We start from the raw sequence: 26,249 nt of genomic DNA on the forward strand, positions 1-26,249 counted from the left end.
GGTTAGGCTTGCTGTCTTGTGCGTAAAATGTTAGGTTAAGCTCCTCCAACATTGCGTCTATGAGGTTAAGCTCGCTCTCTCTGCGTCAGGAAGGACATCTAGCCTGAAGACTGAGGTTAGGCCCCTCCGTGAGGTTAGGCATGCTCTCTTATGCAATAATCAGTAAAAGTGCATTGCCCTTCTACTCAACTGGGGAGTCAATGAACTCAGCTGGCACCGTACATTGCCCTCTACTAGGAATTCCCCGTGCTGCTGAGTCAGCAGTCACATGACCCGCTCCTCGGCCTCTGACTGGCCCACCGTGGGACTCACACAACTCCACTACTCATATCCATTATTTCGCTCTGCGTATACCACTCTCTGTACCTGCTTCATAAGAACCGTCCACACCTAAGTGTGAATCTCATGCCTTCATCCATAATCATTTTCCTGTGCAGAGAGGGTAGTGTAATAGATGGCGCACCAACGTTCATAGGCCTTGATTGGAGCCACACCAAGTAAATGTAATATATGACATGCAAACGTGCTTAAGCCTCAATTGGAGTCATATTCGTAACTATTTAATGGACAGTAACACGAAGTATCATCAAATATTGCAAGATTTTTGTCCAAATACTTACATGAAGAATTGAAAGGACTACACCTATATTGTATTGTCCGATAGTATTAGACAACGTAACAGGACTTCAAATATTTCAGGGCATACGATTACTCCAATATCATTAACATGGATAACCTCATAGCTGCAATTGAAGCTCTTAGGCTTAGCATAAATGACCAAAATGCCAAGATAGATAGACAGACAGACAGATAGATAGAGATAGAAAGATAGATAGATAGATAGATAGATAGATAGATAGAGCTAATACGCAAGTGATTCAATTAAACACTCAAGTGACAGAGAATAATACTCAACTAAATGGAAAATTGATCACTTAAATACTCAAAATAATCGAAAAATTAATCAATCTAACGCAAAAATTGATCAATATAACGCAATGATTGATCAATCCAACGATTAACTAGCACAATTGAATAATCAAATTAATCGAAAAATTGATCAATATAACGCCCAACTAAGTGCAATGATTTATTAATCCAACGATCAAGTAGCGCAATTGAATGCTCAAACAGCAGCAACTAACGCTAAGATGGAAGAATTAACTATCCAAGTTCATAACACCCTCGAGGATAGATTCACCGAAGCCCAATCTGCCTTAGAAATGAAGTTCGCCGAAGCAGGCAAAACGATTGACAGTAGACTTAATGACTCTAATGCTAACTAAACAAGATTCAGAGAAGCAGGCACTCGAATGGAGAAAAGATTTTCAGACTCCAACGCTACGGCGGAAGCTAAACTTAGCGAATTGAAAAATCAGTTTGTTGAAGATCTAGAAGCTCATAAAGAAGGAATTAAAGCACAAGTGATAGAATCTGTAGATAAAGATAATAGAGCAGTTGACCCATCAGTAAGATCATTTGCTTCTGAATTAAAGTAACTTAAGTCTGAATTTCAAGAATCACATAATCACATACCTCTCGCGCAGATTAGGATGCTGCTGTAGATTAAGGTGGTCATATACACAATTTTTCAGAAATCTCACATTTTAAAGTTTTTATTCCATTTTGTAGAAAATTTCTTCTAATTTTAGAAAATGTCTGGTTCATAAATATACCATTAATATTTCCTGTCGAAATAAATTATTTACTATGAGAGGGTGTGACCATTCTGAACGACAGCCGGCATATCTTGCGTATCAGCAGATCTATAAAATTCCTTTCGAGCCTAAATTGAATTTCTCTTAAATTCCCACTGGTTTCCGTTAAGTAGCATATCGTTCTTCACTTGTTTCGTATTAGTGCATGTGCAGTCCCACAAGAATGCAACACCTGTCTGCTCCTGATATGTTTGCTAAGTGTATATATGGCAAAATACAAAATAATAATTTGTTCAATGGCACAATTTGGTTGCGTATCCGAAAACTTCCTATGTTGGTCTCATCACATTAAAACTAGCTGTAATGGATGCTGTATGTCACTGTAATTGTGGAAGACAAATAGAGCTTTAGGTTATGAAAAGAATGAACATAATTCCTAGAAAGTACATGCTAAACTCAGTGAAACGTTCAGACCAAATTCGTATTTCAACACGTGCCAGAAAGTCTACTCCGGAAGGGAAGACAAGAAGAAGGTATCCCAGAGTCCGGACAAAGATAAAGTAAGACAATACAGCTTCCAAGGAAGGACCTTTGTATGTCCCAGGAGGTTTCTGTTGTGATAAAACAGCATGTGAGTGAAAACATACTAAGTAAAGTTTAAATGCGATTTACTCATTAATTCATTTTCTGAGATTTGAAGTCATTCAAAATGCTTTAACTTTTGTCACAAAAATGGTATCTGCATGATTTTGATTATAAACTAAAGTTAATACATGTATCTATGTTCCCTAGCACTGAGGAAAAGATATCCATAAAAATACAATTTTAACAACTTTTTAAACAATTTTGTTAAACAAAATTTGAAGAAACTTAAAATGTAATATAAAACCCTTATTTGTGAGTGATTCAAATAAAAGTGGCAGGGAACATTCCCCATGCAATGTAGATTGCTGTTGTTCAAAGTTTATGGATTTTGGTTTCAAAATGTGGGAGATAGACGACTTTACGTATCCCAGTGTAAATAGAAACAACTACATTTTGATAAACAATTAACATAAAAATAGTGTAAAATGAACTTCAGAATCTCTTAGTTTGATCATGATAAAACAACAGAAGAATTTAACATTGCTAGAGATTATTCTTTAAAAAAATAATTTCTAGTGTATATGACCAGGTTGGTGTCGTAACTGCCGTGAATGTCAATTTGGAAATATGTGCAAGTGTGTGGTTGAAATTTTTCTTGAAAGACCTTTCCTACGTAGACCTTTCCACGAAAAATGCAGGCTTATAAAATGATAATGTTAACTTTACAAAGTGCACTGGAGGTTACAATTACTTATATAAAAAATATTTTTGCAGCTGGAGTAACGAATGTGTTCACCGCACTACACTGCTTGTTAGCTTACCTGTTTATTTTTTGTCCCTCAGAGATTTTTGTTTCCATTTGCTGTTTAAATGTGGTTTGATATTCAGGTTCATTCTTTGTTTTTCCATAATGTTCCTGAAGTCTGTATGCCACTCTCTACGTCTTGTGCTTGGGCATAGGTTTGATGTTGGCGTATTGCAGGCAAGAATACATCAAACATATTGAAAACAGAATTTTACAGCTGTTTGTGAACTTTATGAAGTGTTTATTATAGATGTCAGTTGCATTAATATTTAAAATTACACTATAGTCCATAATGGACAACTTTCCACCTGGTAAACCCAATACCCTGCGAGTGGAGTTTGCTTTTAAGGTCGCCATCTGTAAGCTCAGTGGTGGTGGTGGGGTTGGTGGTTACTGCAAGAGGAAGTACAGTTCTTAACACTAATCGAAGTGGAAAAGTGGAATGGGTCCGACGATTCGAAAACTGAGGATGTCTGCCATAAAGTGATAAATGTCATGAAAGCCATGAAAATTAAAAGACTCCCTAGTTTACACAAACCTGATAACTTAGGGGTCGAAAAAGAACAAGAGTTGACCAAGGGGGGTCGGATAGGATAGATGAAATTGAGAAGTCTGGCACAAATATGTGGAAGCACTGCCTGACTCAGCTAAGGGCCTTGTGGTCGCCAACCAAAGCTGCGAAGTGAAGAGGCCGTGCGCCCCTCTTACGGTAGGCAGGGTGTACTATGGTTGTTATTCTACCGCCCCTACTCACAAGGGGAGCTATGAGCTATGAGATAGTGGGTCCGAATCCTAACGTCGGCAGTCCTGAAGATGGTTCTCCGTGATTTCCCATCTACACACCAGGCTATACTTTAATTGAGGCAACGCCCGCCCCTTTCCCAGACCGAGCCATTTTCCATCTATCCGTCGCCGAAAACCTTCGATGTGCAAAATGAGTAGCGAGTAGTCTGATACCGTGAAGAGTGTCCCCTACAATAAAACATTATAGAAATATTCACGTGTTCGTGTGACGTTAAACAAGTAGCAAGTATTAAGATATCATGAGGAGGGTATCCTACATTAATCCATTATAGTGCTAGCCATGTGTTAGTGCGACGTTAAGCAAATAGCGAGTAGTCCGATACAGTGAGGAGTGCCCCCTACATGAAATCATTATAGTGCTAGTAGACATCATACTGTACAGCTTTTGGGCTTATGGCGTGTCAACAAAACAAGGTGAAATTCTTTACCTTTCGCAGAGATACGGTAGGTTCATTCGTCACCAGATGGTGCCCCGACGTGGCACAGCGCAGCGCGTTCGAAGCGGAAGCTGACCGAACCATCAGAAACAGTCCAACAGGGTCACATAACATGTGTACGCAACACTTGACATTGACAGGTGTATGACATTGATATAATCCTGTACTGAAACATCTGGCGATAAGGAGCGTACGAATTTGGAAAGCACCGATACGAAATAACAGTAGTAAAGGGACAGGGAAGGGAACTACCTACGTAAATACTTAATAGCTTGCAATTAGGTATTACTTAATTGATAGCCAGTGTCCCTGTTGAAATTGTTAGGATTTCTACGTATTTCCACAGCTTCCCATATAATCTTGGACTAGTGTCTAGTGTGGGTAAGAGCTCGAGCATCTTGGAACATGACATCATGACCCGACGATAGAGCGTGCTCAGCTATTGCTGATTTGTCTGGCTGGTTGAGACGAATATTACGTTCATGTTCCTCGATACGTGTACCAATGGACCGGCATGTTTGGCCGATGTATATCTTACCGCAAGTACAGGGAATTTGGTATACCCCAGGATGTAAACGTGGCGACAATTTGTCCTTGGTTTTACTCAGACTGTGAGCAGTTTTAGTGAAGGTGCCAAGCACGGTTTTTATATTTTGTTCGCGGGGGAGTTTGGCAATTCGATCTGTGTTGTTGTGAATGTAAGGCAAGTAGGCAGTTCCCTTCACTTCTTTCTTCTGTGAGCTTTGCTTGGTCGTTTCTCTGGGATGCAGGGCTCGATGAATCTGCAAATCTCTGTAACCATTACTCTTGAACGTGAATTTGAGCGTGAGCATCTCCACCTGGATATTTGATGGCTCACAGATTCGTCTCACCTTTTTGGCGAGTGTCATGAGAATGGCTCTTTTTGTGCTGGATGGTGGGAAGAATCTGCATGAAGATAGCGATTTGTGTGGGTAGGCTTACGATAGACGATATGTCCTAAGGAGCCGTCCTGTTTCTTTCTTACCAGAACATCCAAGAAGGGAAGGCATCCTTTCGACTCCATCTCCATAGTGAATTTCATTGGAGGATGTTGCTGATTTAGGTGGTTTAGAAATAGATTAATTTTCTCAGGACCTTCTGTCCAGACTGCAAATGCATCATTAACATACCTCCACCATATCCTAGGTTTGACGGGCGCCGAAGCAATAGCCTCTTCCTCAAAATGCTCCTTAAAGAAATTAGCCACTACGGGCAAAAGTGGACTTCCCATAGCTACTCCATCCGTGTGTTCGTAAAAATTCCCACCCCAACAGAAATAGCTGGAAGTCATGGAGTGGTAAAATAGCTTAATAATGTCCTCAGGGAACAGGTGTTAAATGGGAGACATGACCAATTCAATCGGCACTTTAGTGAACAAGGACTCCACATCGAAACTCACCAAAAGTGCATTAGGTTGAAGTGTTATCGTTGACAACTTGTTGACGAAATACCGAGAGTCCCTGACGTATGATTCAGTACGTCCTATGTGTGGCTGAAGAAATTTGCTTTCGTATTTAGTCAGAGCATACGTAGGAGAACCTATCGCACTAACAATAAGTCTGAGGGGAACATCTTTTATATGGATCTTAGGCAGTCCATATAATCTAGGTGGCACTGCATCCCCTCGGGACAGATGTTTAGCCTCCTCTTTTGGAACTGAAGATTGCCTTAAGAGATTCACGGTGGCGTTGGACACACGACTGATGGGGTCACGTGAGCTCAGTCTTTAAACAGGTTCTGACAATATAGCCTAGATTTTATACTTGTCAGTGTCCACAACCACTGTCGCATTACCCTCATCAGCTGAGAGTATGGTCAGTTCAGAGTCATCCCTAAGTTCCTTCAGAGCTCTCCTTTTGGCTCTTGTTAAATTAGGCGCGGGTACAACAGCGGACCTTATGAGTCTCACACATTTCTATCTTAACTCCTCAGCCTCATCCGCAGGTAGTTTGTGGATGGCTGCCATAACGGAAGTAATTAACTCCTTAGTAAGAATTTTAGAGGGAGCGACAGCGAAATTAAGATCCCTAGCTAGAACTGCCGTTTGATTCTCGTCCAAGGAGAGATTGACGACAGTTTTACTAGCATCCGGGTTCGTGCGAGAGTCCGCCGTTTCTGAGCTAGTCGGAGGAACTTTGATTTCTCTCTGAATGACACCTGGTTGAATTTTCGTTCAGCCTTATATTGGTAATGCGATCGAAAGTCAATCACAATTCCTACAAGAGATTGCTGCCTAAGAGCAGGTGTAAACGAAACAACTTCAGTTCCCTACGAGTGTAATGCACTCTCTCGATCACAAGAGCCTTGCTAGCGCGTTCATATATTCTCCTGGCCTTCGGTGTATTTAATGTGTGCTTCAGCTTCACACAGTTGGGAATTATGTTATGATCCCTGCATCTCAGTAGAAAGCACAAAGAAGAAAGAATGTGGCGAGTTCAGACACAGGAAGAATGAAGCGCATCTAGAAAAATGATGAAACTGAAAGAACATCTGATAGGATCAGGAAGAGGAGGGTTACATTGTTGGTCACAAAGTGAGGGTGGGTGATTCTGAACTCTCGAAACAAATGTTTAATCATGTTTACAGGAGTAAGAATGGCAATCACTGGATGTAAAGTTTAAAGAGAGCGGATATAAGAGAGGCTGTAATCGAGCTGAGAACCGTCTTATTCAGTTACAATTACTTTGCAGAACGCTGCTGGCATGAGGCTGTAACAATGCCAATTTCCCTCAGAAAATATATTACTTTTAGCATAGGAATCATCATTAGGTGAGACTGGAACATTCGAAAGTATCTTTAGCTTCCATGATTTTCAATGTCCGTTTGGCTTAATGGTCAATGTAGCCGTCGTCGGTTAATAGGGCTATTTGTTCGATTCCCGGCTGGATCGGTCATTTTCAACCTTGAATGGTCAATTTGCTTCTCTTAGGGACAATGCTATTCGCACAATAATATGCAGTTTCCCATACAATAGACACAATGCATTATTATTTTTAATGAATTGCAGCTTTTCAAATAATTTTGCCATTTACTATACAGAGAAAATAAGTGGTTCTTAAAATTCTCATCATACTTTATCCCTCCGTTTCTGCTTCCGTGCGATGTATAACAATTGCTCAGTAGCTTAGTCAGGATCGGCCGACGGTGATGGCGGGGGTGGAACGTGGATACAAAATGGTAATAGAAGTAACATAGCCAGAATTTGACTTTGCGGGGGGTGCCCATTATGGCAGGTCTTCAACCAGAATTTTATTTTGATAAGTGTCCAAACTCCCAGAGAGTCTAGGAGGTACAGAAAACCTAAGAAGGTAAATTCGTTGAAATTCCTGGGGTGCCTGGACTCTTTGGGTCCCTCTCCCACCACTGGATACGTACTTATTTTCATGAGTTATTCCCATCCCAACATAACTGCAGCATTTCATATTATATTCTGAATACAAGTGAAATGAATGCAAGACAAAATAGTTTGATTACAGATGCAATATTCTGGTTTAGAATAAATACGTAATTTTTTATAATAATTGTCATGTGATAAGATATAAAGAAGTGACATTTTATATAAATAATGCGGCGAAGAAATACACACACACACAACGTATATATAGAACGTAAGCTGATGGGAATAGATATTTTGTTAGTTGGTAAAGAAAAACACATGTCATAACATATGCTAGCTAGGATTTACCACCTCCTATTAGTTTCCATAGGAAGCCTGGGATAGAGAATATAGAAGTATAAAGTTATGGTTCTTTGATGCTAATATATGTATGTAACAGGCGGCCGGCGAGCGCCGAACTTTCTACGCAACGGCCTTGAAGTTGCCTCACAGACAAAATATTGTCAGATGCATCTGGAACCCACAGCATTTTGGTTAGTTTCAAAGTCCAACCACCACACTGATAACTTATTTTCAGCACTATGGACCCACTGCCTTTCACATCACATACGACACTTTTCTTTCCCACCTGCACTGAATCTGACACATTTCTTGCAAAGTTGTTCAACAACTCACGGTGAGGTGTAATGTGATGGTTACAACCATTGTCCATAATCCAAGTATTTGCATCACTTGACTTTTCGTCCTGTTTACATTCTATGTTCTTAGGTCCTCTCATCAAATGTACAGCATTCTGATGTCCCTCCTTACCACAAGTGTAACAAATCACATTTCTTCTTGACTTGGCTTCTCTTGCTTTTGGTCACTCTCTTGCAAAATGCCCAATTTGACCACAACATTGACAGGATCTATCAGAAGAGCTGAAAAATTGTGTTTCTTCTCAAAACCATGGAATTTTTCTTTGTTCTTCTCAATTCTTGATTTTTCTTCTCATGTTCATCCTTCTCTCTCTCTCTTTAGTCTATCTTCTTCAAGCAGCAATTTACTCTTCACATTTTCTGACGATAGTTTTTCTTCGTTTAACTCCATCACATGGGCAATGTGTTTGTAATTTTCTTGTTTCAATCCTCTCAGCATGTAGACCGCTGGGTCTTGATCATTGGTTTTGGATCCATGATTTCTCAGTTTTACCACTAATTGCTCAACCCGATTCAGACATCCAAAACAGGTTAATCATGTTTCTTGATGCAGCTTGCCAATTCGTCCATGGTACTTACAAATTGAAAAGGAGAGATCTTGAAATGGATTGCCTTAAGCCTGTTCCAGGAATGCTTTGCACGTTCATGTCTGGTTACATCATTCAAGTAACAGTCCTCTACCAACTCCGTCAAGTAACTAAGCGCAGTTGCGTTTAGGTCTCCTCCGTCTGTAGTTAAATCTTCATCATCATCGTAACTGGGTTCGATGGCAGCCCAGCATTCCTTTCTTGTTAGGAAAGCCTTCACTCGCTTGCACCACACCACATAGTTTTTCGGCCCAAGTCTCTCAATCTTCGGCGTATCCGCAACTGATGCCATTTTTACTCACGAGATATTGGCGCACTGGGCCCATTACCTATCAGAAATAAATGCGGGCACAACTCTCAATAACTGATTAGAAAAATTGATTAAAAACTTTCCGTCTCAACTCAACTCAGCTCAACAATTAACAATACATTGCGCAATCACTAGGAACAAAAGAATCACAGTTTCAGTCATAGAGTATAATAATAATTTTAGCGCGGTTCTGGTACGAGAAAGTTTGCGACTTAATCTTTGGATAAAACAATTGAATAATAATTAAAAAAAAACACTACCATAGATTTGAAAAATATTACAGACACTACGAACTATTTTTCTTATCATGTAACATTTTTAATGACACTAAGTACAGAAGAAAAATGATTATATCTAATACTATGAGCGTCTCAATTACTTCTCAATTCTGAATACAGGATAAAGAAAGCAAGGAATGGAATAACATCTGGACAGAAGAGAGGCGGAAAGACCACAATGAAATAATGAATAAATCCAGAAAAGAAAAAAGAAATACATGAAAATGAAGGAAGTAATAAGCTACCTAACGATTCCTAAGTTGGCCACTGCCGAAGAAAAATAAAATATGAACATTTTATTATTATTATTATTATTACGTCCGTAATTTCTGAACCAAGTGGGAAATAATTCACCACATCTGCAGCGAAACGGTGAGAATAACGGGACATATGTGTGACGTCAGCGACAAAAGTGCAACTGGATCGGTTACATTAGAATTTCAGTTAACAAAGTATACATTGTGGCTGGGTATAATACAGTATTGGAACTGGGTGTTAATTAAATACTAAGCCCAATGAAGTATCAAGAGGGAGGAGAAGAAGAAGAACTGGCTGGGTATACCGCTCCCAAGCGAAGCCCATTAAATTATCAAGACAAGACAAGACAACAAATAGTACATTTGGTACTATTTCTTCACACTTGTCAACAGGTTGGTAATTATTGTGAAATGAAAGTTAGAACTCTGTTAGCAGTGCGTTGATTAAGAGGGTCATTGGTATTAAAAATTCAGCGCTTTTCTCCCCCAAGCTAACGGTAGAATTCTTCATATCACAGTTGAAATAGTGCAAGCATTACATTTAGTATTTTTATCATTGTATATAATTCTTATCTCCATTGCTTAACTTGTCGTTACACATCGTTTGTGTTTCGATTAATATTCCAGTGATGCGTTTTGGCACTCTAATGTCCGATAAATGCCGATTGGTTTCTTTAGCGTAACCTAACTTCATACTGGATATTATTGTCAAGTGGAGCGCTTAGTACTGCGGGAATGTTCGTATGGCCAAAACGTACAGCAATAGTTATAAATTTCCAAGTAAGACAATCGTCTATATGCGATTCGCTTTCGAAGTGGTAGGCTTGTTGTATAATATTGAGTCTTTGGTACGTATTGCCATACTTCGTGCAGTTTTACTCCCCTCATTATGTTATTTGTGTACGGTTCGTTTCATTTATGAATGTTCGTGCTTTTTGTTGTTTTTGTGTTTTTGCAAACTTACACTGCGAAAACATCCTCTAACGTGTCAATCCATCTCGGCTACCATGTGCAGGAAATTTGATTTACTCTATTTTGGCTTCTAGATGTCGACATCGGATGGTATGAGTTAGTATACTACATTTCCGCGTTGTGTAGTTGACTTTCCCTACCGTTCATACTATCTATACTTCTCTTGAAAACCAACTGAACAAGTCGTGAGTGTCGTAAGATGTGTCCTACCATTCTATCCCTTCTTCTCATCAAATTTCACAAAATTGTTTCCCTCTCAACAGTTTGATTTACTATCTACCCAACTGTCCATTTATTAGTCTTATGTGATACACATATTAGAGTTGCATAATTTTTTCCTTTAGTCATGTACAGTCCTCTGTATGTGGTAGATAAAGTGAGTATTGTGCTCGGTTTTATCATAGTCGAAAAACTCTTTTCATCATTTTGCTCAGCAGATGCATAGCAGCTCAACCTGTAATCCACTAGATAACTCACCAGCACAGTCCCAGTTTGATCCATTGGGTGATATGAGTAAAAATGAAATATATCTCATGAGACATATCTCAAAGGAGGGTTGAGACTGAAGTCACATGCAAGATAGATCTCACTATGTAGATGAAGTCATAATTAAAATAAAATGTATCATTAAAGTCATGAAAGAACACTAAAACTACACTATTCTATTTACAATCTTATTAAAATGTCATTCTTGTCTGTTACCTGAAAATACAATCAATTTAGTAAAATTCACATTTCTTAAATTTGTTACTAAAATAAACCAATTCAGAGATCACATCACTTAAATATTGCTGGTATTTTCATCTGTCCTCAAAAATCCCTAGAGTTGTAGCTCTTCACTCCAACCTAATGGAATATGTTGTCTTCCATACATAAACATAATTGGCATCAGGTAACAAGCCAACAAATCAAACCACAATGATTAAGTTAATAAACTATGCCACAAATGTTGTGATTTTTAAAATACTGAGTTGATGGCAGCATAAATCTGGAAAAAAAAAAGGCTAAAAATAAGAAAACTGTCTGAATAGACTGGTAAGTTTATGCATTGCAAATATCATTGCATATAACAAAGTGTGGCTACTGGAGCAAACTCTATGATCCTATAGCACTGTTGGGTCTTGGCCTACCAAGAGACTGCTGCCCAGCTGGAAACTTTAAAGTTACGAGGAGATGTATGGCAGGCACGTCAATTTCCTTTGTTGTTTTTCTTTAAACCAGAGCAATATCTCATCTCTAGATAGGTCTTCAGTTTTCCTCATGTAGGGTTTGTGGGCCACGAACATGCCCTTATACTCAGATAAAAATCCCTGACCTGACCGTTAATAAACACCAACTACCAAGGTAAATGGCAGACTCACTACCCCTAGACCGCAGCATCGCCTTGACTTCAAACCTTGAAAAATTATAGTGGCAGTTTATAAGCAGGAAACTGGTGGATTGAAACAGAATTTTGAAATTGATGCACAGGGAACCTACATGGCAGCAAATTGAAACATCTTCACACGGTAGATAAATTCTTATCGCCATTAATTATCATCCTGCATGACATTACAGTAATTTGAAGGGGAACCCAGTGGCTCTCGATTTGGTGTTGCTACCACAAAGTCATGAGCTGAGTCTGGGATCACTTCTACTTACTTGTGCCATACTTGTCATGTTCATCTTTGCTAGCTGACCTCCTTTCGTTAACCCTTGTACATTTCCTAGTCCTTTATTTCGTTTCATTTTTCTAAGGGTTGGATCTCTTTCTTTCCTTTTTTTTTCCTTTCTTCTGAACAGAGTTAAGAGAGGATGGTTGCCGAGCTGCATTTCCTCTTCCAAGAATAATTGCTAACACCACCAGGATTGGCACCAGTCCATTGTCAACTGGGGGCCGATTGTCATTAACTGTCGCTTCCAAGTTAAGAGGTGCTGGGGGCCCCTTTCAGTCACTTTTTATGAAAGCCGACAATACTGCCCTCACCCACTCCAGCAGTGCAATTAACTGCTGCTATAGGCTCCATGCATATAGCAATGTGCTGCTGTGGGTGGACATTACGAGAACTACTTAGGGGCACCTTCATCAGTAGCTAACCACAACAAGCTGGAATATGTGTGAAGTTTGATTACATATATTCAATCATTTTACAGCAGTCCTCGATCACTGAACCCCTTTCTACGTTTTTGTCCAAAGCCATATTAGAATCTAAGACCACATTTCCTATGTGTTGATCCAGTCATGTTTGTGATGTAGATAGCCGCCGTGATGGATCACACTTGCGTGAAGAGTAGAACCTTGTGTCCCTGTACATTGTCTATTGCAAGTTTTGTTTTGTTTATGACACAGTATATGATTACAATAGTATTTATATAATATATTATTCAGGTCCACCTTTTCAATACAAATTATACAATGTTTTAAATTAACATATATGTTCAGGGACTAGTTTTGACCTAACAGTAGGTCATCATCAGCCTAAAGCAAATCAAACACAAATGTATCAAAGAAATTAAACAATTTAAAGACACAAAGGTCTTAAAAATGTACATACCATGTTAGATATTAAAATAAAAATTTGAGAGATGCGCTGTGTGTCAATAAAAACAGCTCTATGGTAGAGATTCATTAAAAATCCAGTGCGCCGTACAATATTAAAAAAGTTGTTTAAGAAAGAGATCCTTAAATTGCTGGTCAAAGATATCAATATAGGCTGGCTCTTTAAAGATGCTGCTTTCAATTCAAAGATCAACTGAGCCAAAGTCACGCTGTCTTCTCAAGATGTTCATAAATTCAGTATGCATGGATGTGAAGCATGATGTTAGAAAGTCTCTTCTGTTTTTAGAATTATGAGGGATGATAATTATTGCGTGTGGAGGCTTAATACATAATAGTAAGTAAAGGTGGTTGGATTTCGCAGTTCAGTGCGCACCGTACAGTTGAAATTTGTATTGAAAAGTTGGACCTGAATAATATATTATTTAAATACTATTGTAATCACAGTTCAATACAGACCTATTCGAATGAAATTTATTTCTTTAAATTAACGGTATATGATACCTACGTATGTTTTTTCAGCTAATTTCTTATCTTCCCTCTTTTACAATGAATATATCATTCTTCATAGTTTTGGCTTTACTCGATAAAACGACTAGTGGCTGGGTATAACGCGAAACCGGAACCCAATAAATAAATTTAGAAGAAGAATCATTTTACAATGCTGTCTTCAGATGAATATTTTTTTAATGCCAAAAAGTTTGGGCAGTACTATGTGCTTGTTGGCTGTAGTAATAGATACTGTGAAAAAAGAAGTTTTCTTTATGACCTCATAAAATGCATTTGAAAAGACAGTGGATCATAGCTGTAAATTGCAAGAAGTAATTCGGGATTTATATATTTTAGTTAATGCAAAATAACTTTGCAACTTGTATTTTAACCATTCTACAAATAGGTTAACAATTAGAAACAAATTTTTATAGCAATGTTATATTTGGAAAGCAAGCTGCAGTAAGCCATCATTTTATAGCACACATATCATAATAGATACACATTGTATTGTTTTGTCACAGTCTTAATTATAGCTAGTAGAATAATAATGATAAATATACCATACTTTACTATAGACCAAATTGTAAAACTTAATAGTATTCCGTTACAACCTAACAAAATGGATTTGGAAAGGCAGTAGACAAATAAAATTATACAAATAAGCCTCCATTACACAGTATCAATAGCTCACAGAAACTTTGTATTTTACATCCATAAATTCATGTCCTCGTTCCGAGGTGGTGTATTTCTTTTCAAGCACACCCCTAATGGCAATGAGCTGCATGCACCATTTTACCCACATACCAACCCTTATGCCAATCTTAAATTTCTGGCAGTGTAAGGATTCAAGCCCGAGCCCCCGAGGAAGGCAGCTAGTTGCACTGACTATTATACTGTATTACAGAGGTGGACTTGGTTATATTATAAATACAGGCACACAATATAAATAATAACTTATTGGCAACTTTAAGTGATTCTGAACTTTTCTTCTCATGCATAATTTTTGACAGTGTACATGTTGTTTCAATATCAGGAATTTCAATAGGTCCAACATCAAGCCTGAGCCTTTTTATCAGAAAATATTCCTCTACTCCCTTCTCCCTGATGTAGTTCTCTTTCTCTTTCCCTGAGATGGTCGATCACTACGCGAGGTGACATGTTCTGAGCAAAGTGCATAAACAACAGCTGAAATATGCTTACATTTCATAAAAACATTATTTGCCTTCATGCAATAATAATGATTGTTACCAAGGCCTTCCTTAGAAAACATGGCTATGTGTAAAATTAATTTAAATTTAAAATTAATCACCTTCCTAGCACCATTAACCTATGCTAACATGATATCGTATTAGAAATAGACTAAGGATATTTTTCTGAAGACAGCATTGTTGAATGTATATATAATAATATATTTATTGCAGCCAAATAGCCATACCGAAAAAGAGAGAGAAATAATACATTTTATATACTGTACTCATGCATTTGTGTCTTGAATTGCATATTCTTTAATTGTTTTTGTTCTTTTGATACAGAGTTCTACATGGTAACGTTCATACATGTATCCGTATAGTTTGCACTTACATGTCTCTGTCGATACATGGTATGAGGTGTTGGTACAAATTAGATGGTACTTCCAGTCTTGTGAATACGTGCTTCATCTTGAAGTTGGATGTTGTCCATGTCTGGTCTATTACGGCCCCAGTACCAAGGAAATCTGAAGGAATATCTTCTCGTTTTTTGTTGAGTGTTGCTAGGAGATTTTCTGATACCCAGGTGTTGGGTAGGGTCAGATGTGTTCTGAAGTCTTCAATGAGGAAGGATTCTTGCGCTAGAAGGGACGAGTCTTGATCTTGTTGTCTTGGATACTCCGATATTTCTTTTTATGTGTAGAACTTTTACCCTTTCTAGAGAGGATAGTTTCTTTTCTGTGAGATACGGCCATATGATTTCTATTCCATATGTTAATATAGGCATGAATTTTGATCTAAATAGTGCCATCACCGTCTCTAGGCTGAGTGTTCTTATGTAAATGATTTTGTGCTTCGCCGTTACTGCCTGTGTTGCTTTCTCTGTTATGTGCTTTGTAAAGCATTTGGCACTTGTTTGCAGAGTAATACCAAGGTACTTGAAGTCAGTTACTATGGGTACTTTCTGCCTCTCTATGAAGATTTCTGCCATTGATGCGATCTTTCCTCCTTGCCTAAATACCATCATTTGTGTTTTTGATATATTAATTTCAAACTTCTGTTCGTAGCACCATTCCTCCGTATCTTCTATTGCGTTTTGTAGTTTTGTGTTGTCCTTTGATCCGATTACTATATCATCGGCTTAGCCGTATGATACTACGTCTTCCTTATAGGTTATTCTCATTATTTCTTCTACTGCCAGGATGAAAAGTAACAGGCTAATTGGGTCACCCTGTATTACGCCGTTCGTTTGAAGTATCGGTTCTGAGAGTGATATGTTGTCAGAAATTCTTATTTTGTTTCATTGTAGTATCATTTTTATCATTTCAGTCCACACATTGTTTCTGTTAACTTTTCTCTTCTTTAAAGGGCTTCCCATATGTTATTAAGTAGTAATTGTATGGGTTAATAGCTGATCTTCCTTTTCTGAATCCAAATTGATTTTCTGGTAGATACTCATCTACTTCTTTGACTCTTGCCATGATTGTTTTTATGAATATCTTGAATGGTATGTTCTCCAGAGCGATGCTTCTGTATGTGTTTGTGTGATATGGGTTGCCATTGCCTTTAAAGAGTACTTTAATAGTTGAATGTCTCCATCTCTCTGGTATTGAGGCTGCCTCAATGCATTTATTGTATAAGTTTGTCCATGTAGGCAGTAGGAGATGAGCAGTGTCTTTTATGTACTCACTGTATATGTTGTCTAGTCCTGTGGCTTTGTTTTTCTTTGTGTTTGAGATGATGTTTTGGACTCCATTTGTTGTCAGTGGAGTCCATTCTATTGGCACTAGTGTAATGGTATTTTGACTGTTTTCTGGGATGTTTGTTATTCCTTCCTTGTTGAGTATATTGCTAAAGTGTGTCATCCATTCTTCCATGTTTATCTAATGTGTCTGCACTTGCTTCCTGGGACGTAGAGCGATATATGGGTCTTCCCTTGCCTCTTCTATGATTCCTTTACCGTTTCGTCCAAGTATATCCTTTTCTTTTCTTGCGTGAGCATTTTATAGAAACTTATTTTTCTGTTGTATACCTGATAGAGTGTAAGGTTCTTCTTGTTCATTTTTAGTTCATGCAGGGCCTTCAGTACTTCTTTTCTTAGCAGGTAGCATTCCTGGTCGAACCATTGTTTCGCCTTTCAGTCCTTTCTTGGGGTTGCGGCTTGTATTAGCAATTCCTCAAGTGTTTGTACCGCTTCTCCTAGTCTTGATTCTTCAGTTAGCATTTCTATTTTTCTTATCTGGTAGACTCTTCCTTCTATTTTTCCGACTGGGCAAGTTGCCCGTGCGGTTAGAGGTGTGCGGCTGTGAGCTTGCTTCTGGGAGATAGTGGGTTAGAATCACACTGTCAGCAGCCCTGAAGGTGGTTTTCCGTGGTTTCCCATTTTCCCACCAGGCAAATGCCTGGGCTGTACCTTAATTAAGGCCATGGCCACTTCCTTCCAACTCCTAGACCATTCCTATCCCATCGTAGCCATAAGACCTATCTGTGTTGGTGCAACGTAAAACTACTAGCGAACAAAAAAAGTCTATTTTTCTGACATCAATTTTTCTTGATAACGGGCATTTTTTCTATAAATTATTATTTTCATGGGGATATGCTTTCTTATTGGTGTGTGATTTGCTGACCAGACAGGAGTTATTTCTCCTTTTTATTTGCCCTTTCATGAGTGCAACATCTATCATGCTTGTTCCATTGTGAGATATGTAGGTTGGTATGTTCCTGTTATTTAATAGAAGAAGGCCATCCCCTTTTAATTTTTTCATTACTTATTTGGTTTTGTAATTATGTACATCCAACCTAGAGTTTAAGTCTCCTGCTATGATTAGGTGGTTGTCTTGTTTGCTCTGAGTGATTAGTTGTCCTAATTCATCTATTATTTTCAAGGCCGTTGTATGTGGTTGAAAGTAAGTGGCTTGTGATGTGTTTTGTTTCTATTAGTAGAGAGTGATCTGGTTGCATTTACATTTTTATGGGGGTCAGCCAAGGCTTTAATAGAACGGTTATTCTTCCTATGGGTCTTCCTCTTTCTCCTTGTTTTGCCTGTGGATGGATGCAATAATATTCTGCATGTTGCCAATGGTCTGTGAGGAATGTTTCTGTTAATATTATTATGTCATATCCTTTTAGGCAGTCCATTGATGACAAGCTTAATGCATTTTTTAAGCCTTCAATGTTCCATACCATTATTTGTATGTTTCCTCCATTCTCATTTCCTCTGTATTTGGTATTGCTCCAAAGTCCATTCTGTGTTTTATTCGAGTCGCATCCCTGTGTTCCTCCAAAAAAACTTAATTAAAATGACTGACAGTGAAGTTTGTTGGCCAGAAGTCTGATTTATTTACTCTTTCACGGTTTCCCACTTTGAAGCATTTTGTGTTATACTTCAGTGATAATTCTTTGCAGATTATGCTTCCTTTATTTTCTTCTTGGTAAGGAATTTCTTTATGTCCTCTGCTGTTGTCTCCTGTTGTAGTCTCCTATGAAGATCCAGGCCATCTTTTCTAGCGTTGCAGGTTTTTGTCTTCTGATCCTATTCCGGAAATGGAAGCTTGTCTCTTCCTTTTGCCGATTAAATCTGTCCACTTCTCCTAGGCTGTTTTGTCTGTTCTTGTTTCCTGTTTTTGGCCTTGTGGTGAGTCATTTTTTATCACTGGGAAGGTATCTTCCTCTAAATTGTAATCCTCATTTCTCCCTATAGGCGTTGTACCTCTTCGTATGTAGGGCTTCTGCACATTTCTTCCAAAGCGGTATGGTATTTTGGGGTTTTGTTTTTGAATTGTATAGCTGAGGTGTCGTATTCTGTTGATCTGTACATCTGATCTCTCTTATCATGTTTTTGATATTTTGCGTGATATTTTCCATTATTTATTGTATTCGCTGGGTCATTATTTTTGTGATTTCGTCTTCAAGTATTCTGTATGTTTCTTCACTTTTGATTGTTATATGTTAGCTGTTTACTGTTTGTCTTCTGCTCAGTGCCAGTAGGTGACACTGCTTGCTGGCTGCTATTTGCATCTTGTATGGTTTTGGTTGGTGTTTCTCCTTGCTGATTCTGGCTGTTGGCGGTAGATGGAACTCTTGTTTTGGTCTGTTCGTCGTGTGTCAATGGTGCTACTCGGATTGTAATGATGTTGTTAGCTCTCTGTGTAGTGTCACTAGATGGGACTCTTCGCTAGTTCTTTTTTGTTTTTGTTGCTAGATGGTGCTAGTAGTCCTGTGGGGGTGCTGTCTGCTCCCTCAGTTGTGACATCTACTAGGTTGCCCATAACTTCTTTTTGGTTCTATTTGTTGTTGCTAGATGGTGCTAGTTGTCCTGTGGGGGTGCTGCCTGCTCCCTCAGATGAGACATTTTCTTTGTTACACATAACCTCCTTTGGTGCATCATTTTTTTTTTCCTGTTTTGCTATAGTTTGTTCTATTCTTAATGCATTAAAACAGGTTTTCAGAACACTCACCATTGCTGGAATGTTCTCCTTCAGTTCTTTTTCAGGTATCCTCCTCTTTCCGTGATTTTTCCAAACTTCCTAGAGCTTTATCTAATCGTTCTTCTACTTCACCTGCCATGCGTACTAAATATAGGGAGAAAGTTATACCTGCCCATAAGGTGCAGAAATAATATGAATCCATGAGATTGGAATGATTGTGAGAAATGCTGTGCATCAACTTAATGTACCATACATTTGTGAAAGTGCACAAAAACAGACATATGGCCATGAGTTAAGTTGGAAGTGCATAAAAAAGTGGCTCTATTAGAAAGGCAAGATTTTTAAATGGTAAGCTATTTATGCTGTGAAAAGTGCTTTAATAACGTCTGTGAATAATCTCAAAAGTAGCACAGTTCTGTAAAACAGAGCTGTTCATCCTATCCTTATCCTTGTGCTTCAATAAATTGGGGAAGCTCCCTTTTCTGAATTATACATTCTAGGAAAAAAAAATTACTCAGTGCTAGTGGCATATTGTTTGGTGTATCCTAGATAATGGGTGGAGATCTGTATCAAACAAATGTACATATCTAGGGTAGCCATTTAGAGGTTAGTGGCATTGTTACTGGCTTCTAATCAAGGTTACCATGGTTCATTCCCAGCCAGTGCATATAGGATGTTTGAAATAAAAGCCTTGTCCTTGTGTTTTGAGTTTCATGGAAGACTAGATATTGGAGAGCTACAGGCCTGCTTGCTTACTTGGCCAGTCTGTAAATTATGACCCTAATGGTGATAATAATACTAATAATTCATATTTTCTCTAATTTATTCCAGAAAACATTCAGTGGAAGTAATTTTTGGCTCATTTTCATATAGATATATCTGCTACTGTACAAAATGGACCAGAAAATGGAGATCAAGGAGGAACCTCCCTGGCTTGAAGGCACAGCAAGTACATCATTCGTAAGTATCATTCCTGATTACTTTATAGAGATCGAAACTTTATGGTTATTCACTTTCAGATCTAGAAGTTACAAAGTATTCCGTCTGCAATATCGTTCAGAGCATAACAAGAGGAATAAACTGTCCAGCTTTTAAAAGGTACTTTGTCAGAGGTTTAATTGTGTTATCCTTTCATAGGATGATGTATCTAAGTGGGTAATCTGGTAGGTACGTTGTAGGTGTCAATGACCATCAGATGATGAGATAGGAATAGTCGTGATGGCATGCTGGATGTCATTCATTATTAATGGAAACAGTGGGTAGTAGTTGGTATTGGAACGTTGTATTCACAATTTTTCCCCATGGATAATTTAAAGATTGGTTACTTAACACTAATTTTCAGTGTAACTTAACTGAGTGGGCCCAGTGCTTTAGAGAATGAGTGCCTTCATCTTACGTACAGGGCCCTGGTAAGATTCCTAGTGAGTTTGAGATACCTTTACCTGAAATTAAGTGCTCTTTTGCGATTTTTTCAATGCCATAGACTTTTGTGTTCTCTATTTTGTAAAACTGCTGATTGTGACATTTAGGTTAATGTTCATGACAAAATTACTGATGGTGACTGGTCGGGTCATTTTTGCCTAAACTGATGAGACAAGATGATTGAATTCACTTTTATGATTGTTCTCTATTATCGTCCTTGACACCAACAGTTATACTGCTACTTTTCTCATTGACTGCAGGTTATATCGGCATGTGTGGGGAGTTTGCTAATTATTGATTTCTGTCCATTTTTTCTCCTGTTTGAATAGATATTATGACATATACGGTTTTGTTTGGAAGGGTAATAGGGAGGTACATTCAGGGAAATGGGGTGGCCTAGGGAGCGGTGATAAGGGAACAGGGAACTGGAAATCAAGTAGGGATGACCTAAAATTGTTAGTGTTGAACTGTAGAAGTATTGTAAAGAAAGGAATAGAATTGAGTAATTTAATAGATATATATTTACCAGATATTGTAATAGGAGTTGAATCATGGCTGAGAAATGATATAATGGATGCAGAAATTTTCTCACAGAACTGGAGTGTGTATCGTAGAGATAGGATAGGAATGGTGGGGGGAGTATTCATTCTGGTGAATGAAGAATTTGTAAGCTACGAAAATGTTAAAGATGAGACACATGAAATTCTAGGTGTAAGGCTCATTTCTAAAGATAACAGGCAACTTGATATATTTGGAGTGTACGGAGCGGGAAATGGTAGCACTGACATGGATTCAGAATTATTTGATAAGATAATCAGCTATGTAGGAAACAACAAGGAAAGAAATGTGATTTTAGCAGGAGATCTGAATTTTCCAGATGTTAATTGGGAAGGAAATGTGAATGACAGGAAGCATGACCAACAGATGGCAAATAAGTTAATATGGGAAGGACAGCTGATTCAGAAAGTGATGGAACCAACCAGAGGAAAAAATATCCTGGATGTGGTGCTGATAAAACCAGATGAGCTCTATAGAGAAACTGAAGTAATAGATGGTATTAGTGATCATGAAGCTGTTTTTGTCGTAGTTAAAAATAAATGTGATGGAAAGGAAGGTCTTAAAAGTAGGACTGTTAGGCAGTACCATATGGCTGATAAAGCAGTCATGAAGCAGTTTCTAAAAAGTAACTATGATCGGTAGAAAACGGTAAATAAAAATATAAAGAGACTCTAGGATGGGTTTAAAGAAATTGTTGAGGAATGCGAAAACAGGTTTGTACCTTTAAGGGAGGTAAGGAATGGTAAAGACCCACCTTAATATAATAGAGAGATATAGACTAAGCAGGAGGTGCAGACTGGAAGGAATTGAGTTAGAAATGGCTGTGGAAGTAAGGAGAAACTGAAGGAACTTACTAGAAAATTGAGTCTAGCAAAGAAGTCAGCTAAGGATAACATGATGGCAAACATAATTGGCAGTCATACAAATTTTAGTGAAAATGGAAGGGTATGTATAGGTATTTTAGGGCAGAATCAGGTTCCAAGAAGGACTTTCCAGGAATAATTAATGAACAAGGGGAGTGTGTATGTGAGGATCTTCAAAAGGCAGAAGTATTCAGTCAGCAGTATGTAAAGATTGTTGGTTACAAGAATAATGTCCAGATGGAGGAGAAGACTAAGGGTAAAGAAGTATTAAAATTTATATATGATAACAATGACATTTACAATAAGATATTAAAGTTGAAATCTAGAAAAGCAGCTGGAATTGATAAGATTTCTGGAGATATACTAAAGACAATAGGTTGGGATATAGTACCATATCTGAAGTACTTATTTGATTATTGTTTGGTCGGAGGAGCTATACCAGATGAATGGAGAGTTGTTTTAGTAGCCCCTGTCTATAAAGGAAAGGGTGATAGACATAAAGCTGAAAATTACAGGGCAGTCAGTTTGACATGCATTGTATGTAAGCTTTGGGAAGGCATTCTTTCTGATTATATTAGACATGTTTGTGAAATTAATAACTGGTTTGATAGAAGGCAGTTCAGTTTTAGTAAAGGTTATTCCGGTGAAGCTCAGCTTATAGGATTCCAGCAAGATATAGCAGATATCTTGGATTCAGGAGGTCAGATGGACTGTATCACGATTGACCTGTCTAAAGCATTTGATAGGGTGGATCATGGGAGACTACTGGCAAAAATGAGTGCAGTTCGACTAGACAAAAGAGTGACTGAATGGGTTGCTGTATTTCAAAAAAATAGATCTCAGAGAATTAGAATAGGTGTGAAGTTTTATCTGACCCCGTAATAATTAAGAGGGAAATTCCTCAAGGCAGTAATATTGGACCTTTATACTTTCTTATATACAGTAAAACCTCCCTATAATGGACACCTTCGGGACCGAAAAAATGTCCGTTATGAAGGGGTGTCCGCCCGCGAGAGGTTATGAAACCGGTACCATTAAGCATAAGTTGGAACACAATAACCCATGTATTGTATGTGTTAACAATTCTTGCAAATGTACCTTTAAGTGTATACTGTATACAGTATTGTACAATATACTGCACTGTACTCGCATAAAAAAGTTGTAGATGGGCTGCTGCAGCTGCGATGCACTGTATTAAAGAGACAAAAACCCTTCTATGGAAACCTCTATTGAGCACACTGTACACTATTACCGTTCACCATATTAAAATTAAGAATAACGTATGAGTTTTTGAAACTTCAAATCAGTGTGTAGATGATGCACTTGAAAAAATCCTTAATGTTTGTTTGTTTTGTCCATTTCCATTTAGCAATGATGTTTTCACTATGTGCAATTAAATCCTGGGTCAAATTTACACCTCTTTAGTTTTGAAAATGAAAATGAAAATTCCTTCAGTCACTTAACAAAGCTGAGAGCCTCGCTGTACAAGGTTATTCGCAGCACATTCATTTCCGTATTTTCTTCAAAGTCGTCATTAGCATCACCTTCACTCCCGCTTTCGTCAGAATCTTCATTTTTGTCCTTCTTCCCTTGGATTCACTGAAGAATCGTTTTCGTGTCTCCACTCTCACACTCTGTTGGAATATCTGAATCAATTTCGATATAGGTGTTCCCTTGTACACTGTAACCTGCTGCATTAATCAACTCTTGTGTTGTTTCCTTGCTGTCATGAAGGGTATCCGAATTGTTGAGGCCGTGACGTTTTTCCAGGAATTGGTTATCCATGTAACTGCTTGGAGAACATTCAGCCCCTTTGTCAGTGTTTGAAGGGTTACTTCATTCCTGTTAAGTTCTGATACTGTGTGCTTCATCACTAACTGTATGTACATAACCTTGAAGTTCTGGATCACTCCTTGGTGAAGCGGCTGAGAAACTGATGTTACATTTGGTGGGAGAAAGACGATCTTCACAATTTGCAACTTAATTGTATCCAGATGCGATGCTTCATTATTAAGGAATAATAACACTTTTTGCTCCTGGCGTATCATTTTTCTGTCCAATTGTCCTAGCCACTCTGTCACTATTTCTCTGGTCATCCATGCTTTCCTATTCGCTTTCCATTCAATGCCAAACTTCGTAACATTCATATTTTTAAAACACCTTGGTTTTGCAGCTTTTCCTCTTCCCGTTCTCCACACATACTTGCATGTTACAAGACCGTAAGATGTTCTTTCGCAACTTTTCCACCAGTACAATATTTCCTTTGAATAACAAAGTTTTGTCGGGTAAAGCACGGAAAAAGAATCCAGTTTCATCGGCATTCAAAATATTTTTGGGAGCATTCCCGTCTATGATTGGAGGTATTTTTTCTTGCCAGTTGTCAACAATCTCCATATTAATACTGGATGATTCTCCGCAAATGACTCTGAAGTTGATACCATGTCGCTTTCTGAATCTTTCTACCTAGCCATTCAAGGCTTTGAAATCTCCAATACCTAATTCTGTCATGAATTCTAACACTTTTGCTTGTATCATTGGTCCTGACACAGTGACATTCTGACTTATTATTTTAGCGAACCACTCTAGCGTTGCCTTGTCAATGAGCGCTCCACTACGACTTTGAAACAGTTTAATGCGCTGTTTGTTGACATTTAAATGCCATTCTTTCACTAGTTCCTCTTGCTTTTTCACAATTTCAGCTGCCTGTGTCTTTCCTATCTCAAACACTTCGGACAGTTTACGCACACAACACTTCCTCATGTTTATGATAGTCTATTATGCGTACCTTTTCTTTTAAAGTTAAAAACTTCCTCGGAACCATGTTTACACCAACTTACTAACGTAAAATTGAACGCATCAAAAGCCCACAAGTCAATGAAAAGTAACCTGACAGTGAACGTACAAATTCCAGCGCTGTCGAGCATGTCAGATCACACAACTTCCAGAAGTGATAGCGTAGCTTAGTGTTGCATTCCAAGAATGTGTACAGGCAGGATAAAAGTTACGGTGTCTGTAATTCTTGGAAGTACCGGCTGTACAAAAAGTAAGCGAATACATATTGTACAGGACACAAATACAAAAAATTTTGAAAAAGAAAGTGTCTGTTAGGAGAGGTTTAATTGGAGTTTCTCGTGGCCATGGTGTGTCCGTAATAAAGGATGTCCGTATAAGAGGGGTAAATTACTCATACACAACATGGCATTTAATTACAGACCTAGAAAATCGTCCGCCAATTAGGGGTGTCCACCGGTGAGAGGTGTCCGTTAAGACAGGTTTTACTGTATATAAATTATATGAGTAAAGGAGTGGAATCAGAGGTAAGGCTTTTTGCGATGAGTTATTCTCTATAGAGTAATAAATAAGTTACAAGATTGTGAGCAACTGCAACGTGACCTCGAAAATGTTGTGAGATGGACAGCAGGCAATGGTATGTTGATAAACGGGGTTAAAAGTCAGGTTGTGAGTTTCACAAATAGGAAAAGTCCTCTCACTTTTAATTAATGCGTTGATGGGGTGAAAGTTCCTTTTGGGAATCATTGTAAGTATCTAGGTGTTATTATAAGGAAAGATCTTCATTGGGGTAATCACATAAATGGGATTGTAAATAAAGGGTGCAGATCTCTGCACATGGTTATGGGGGTGTTTAGGGGTTGTAGTAAGGATGTAAAGGAGAGGACATATAAGTCTCTGGTAAGACCCCAACTAGAGTATGGTTCCAGTGTATGGGACCCTCACCAGGATTACCTGATTCAAGAACTGGAAAAAATCCAAAGAAAAGCAGCTCGATTTGTTCTGGGTGATTTGCGACAAAAGAGTAGCATTACAAAAATTTTGCAAAGTTTTGGGCTGGGTAGAATTGAGAGAAAGAAGGAAAGCTGCTCGACTAAGTGGTATGTTCCGAGCTGTCAGTGGAGAGATGGCGTGGAATGACATTAGTAGATGAATAATTTTTAGTGGCATTTATAAAAGCAGGAAAGATGGAATTCAAGAGGACAAACTGGGGCAAATATTCATT

General features: G+C 38.2%; 1 protein-coding gene across 5 annotated transcripts in view; it reads left to right on the forward strand.

The window, feature by feature from the left end:
• The first annotated feature begins 10,073 nt into the window (after positions 1–10,073).
• Positions 10,074–26,249, forward strand: part of LOC136874210 (zinc finger protein 501) — a 96,185-nt gene continuing 80,009 nt past the window's right edge. For 2 of the 5 annotated variants that reach the window (XM_067147846.2, XM_067147849.2), the window contains exons 1-2: positions 10,074–10,170; positions 20,223–20,351. In XM_067147846.2, coding sequence (XP_067003947.2) covers positions 20,286–20,351 — 66 coding nt within the window. In that variant the 5' untranslated portion in view covers positions 10,074–10,170; positions 20,223–20,285. Of the gene's footprint in view, positions 10,171–19,615; positions 19,740–20,162; positions 20,178–20,222; positions 20,352–26,249 lie in introns of those variants that run through there. The other 3 variants (XM_067147850.2, XM_067147845.2, XM_067147848.2) reach the window with 2 other exon arrangements.

The sequence above is a fragment of the Anabrus simplex genome, chromosome 5, assembly GCF_040414725.1.
Source record: "Anabrus simplex isolate iqAnaSimp1 chromosome 5, ASM4041472v1, whole genome shotgun sequence".
Lineage (NCBI taxonomy): Eukaryota > Metazoa > Arthropoda > Insecta > Orthoptera > Tettigoniidae > Anabrus > Anabrus simplex.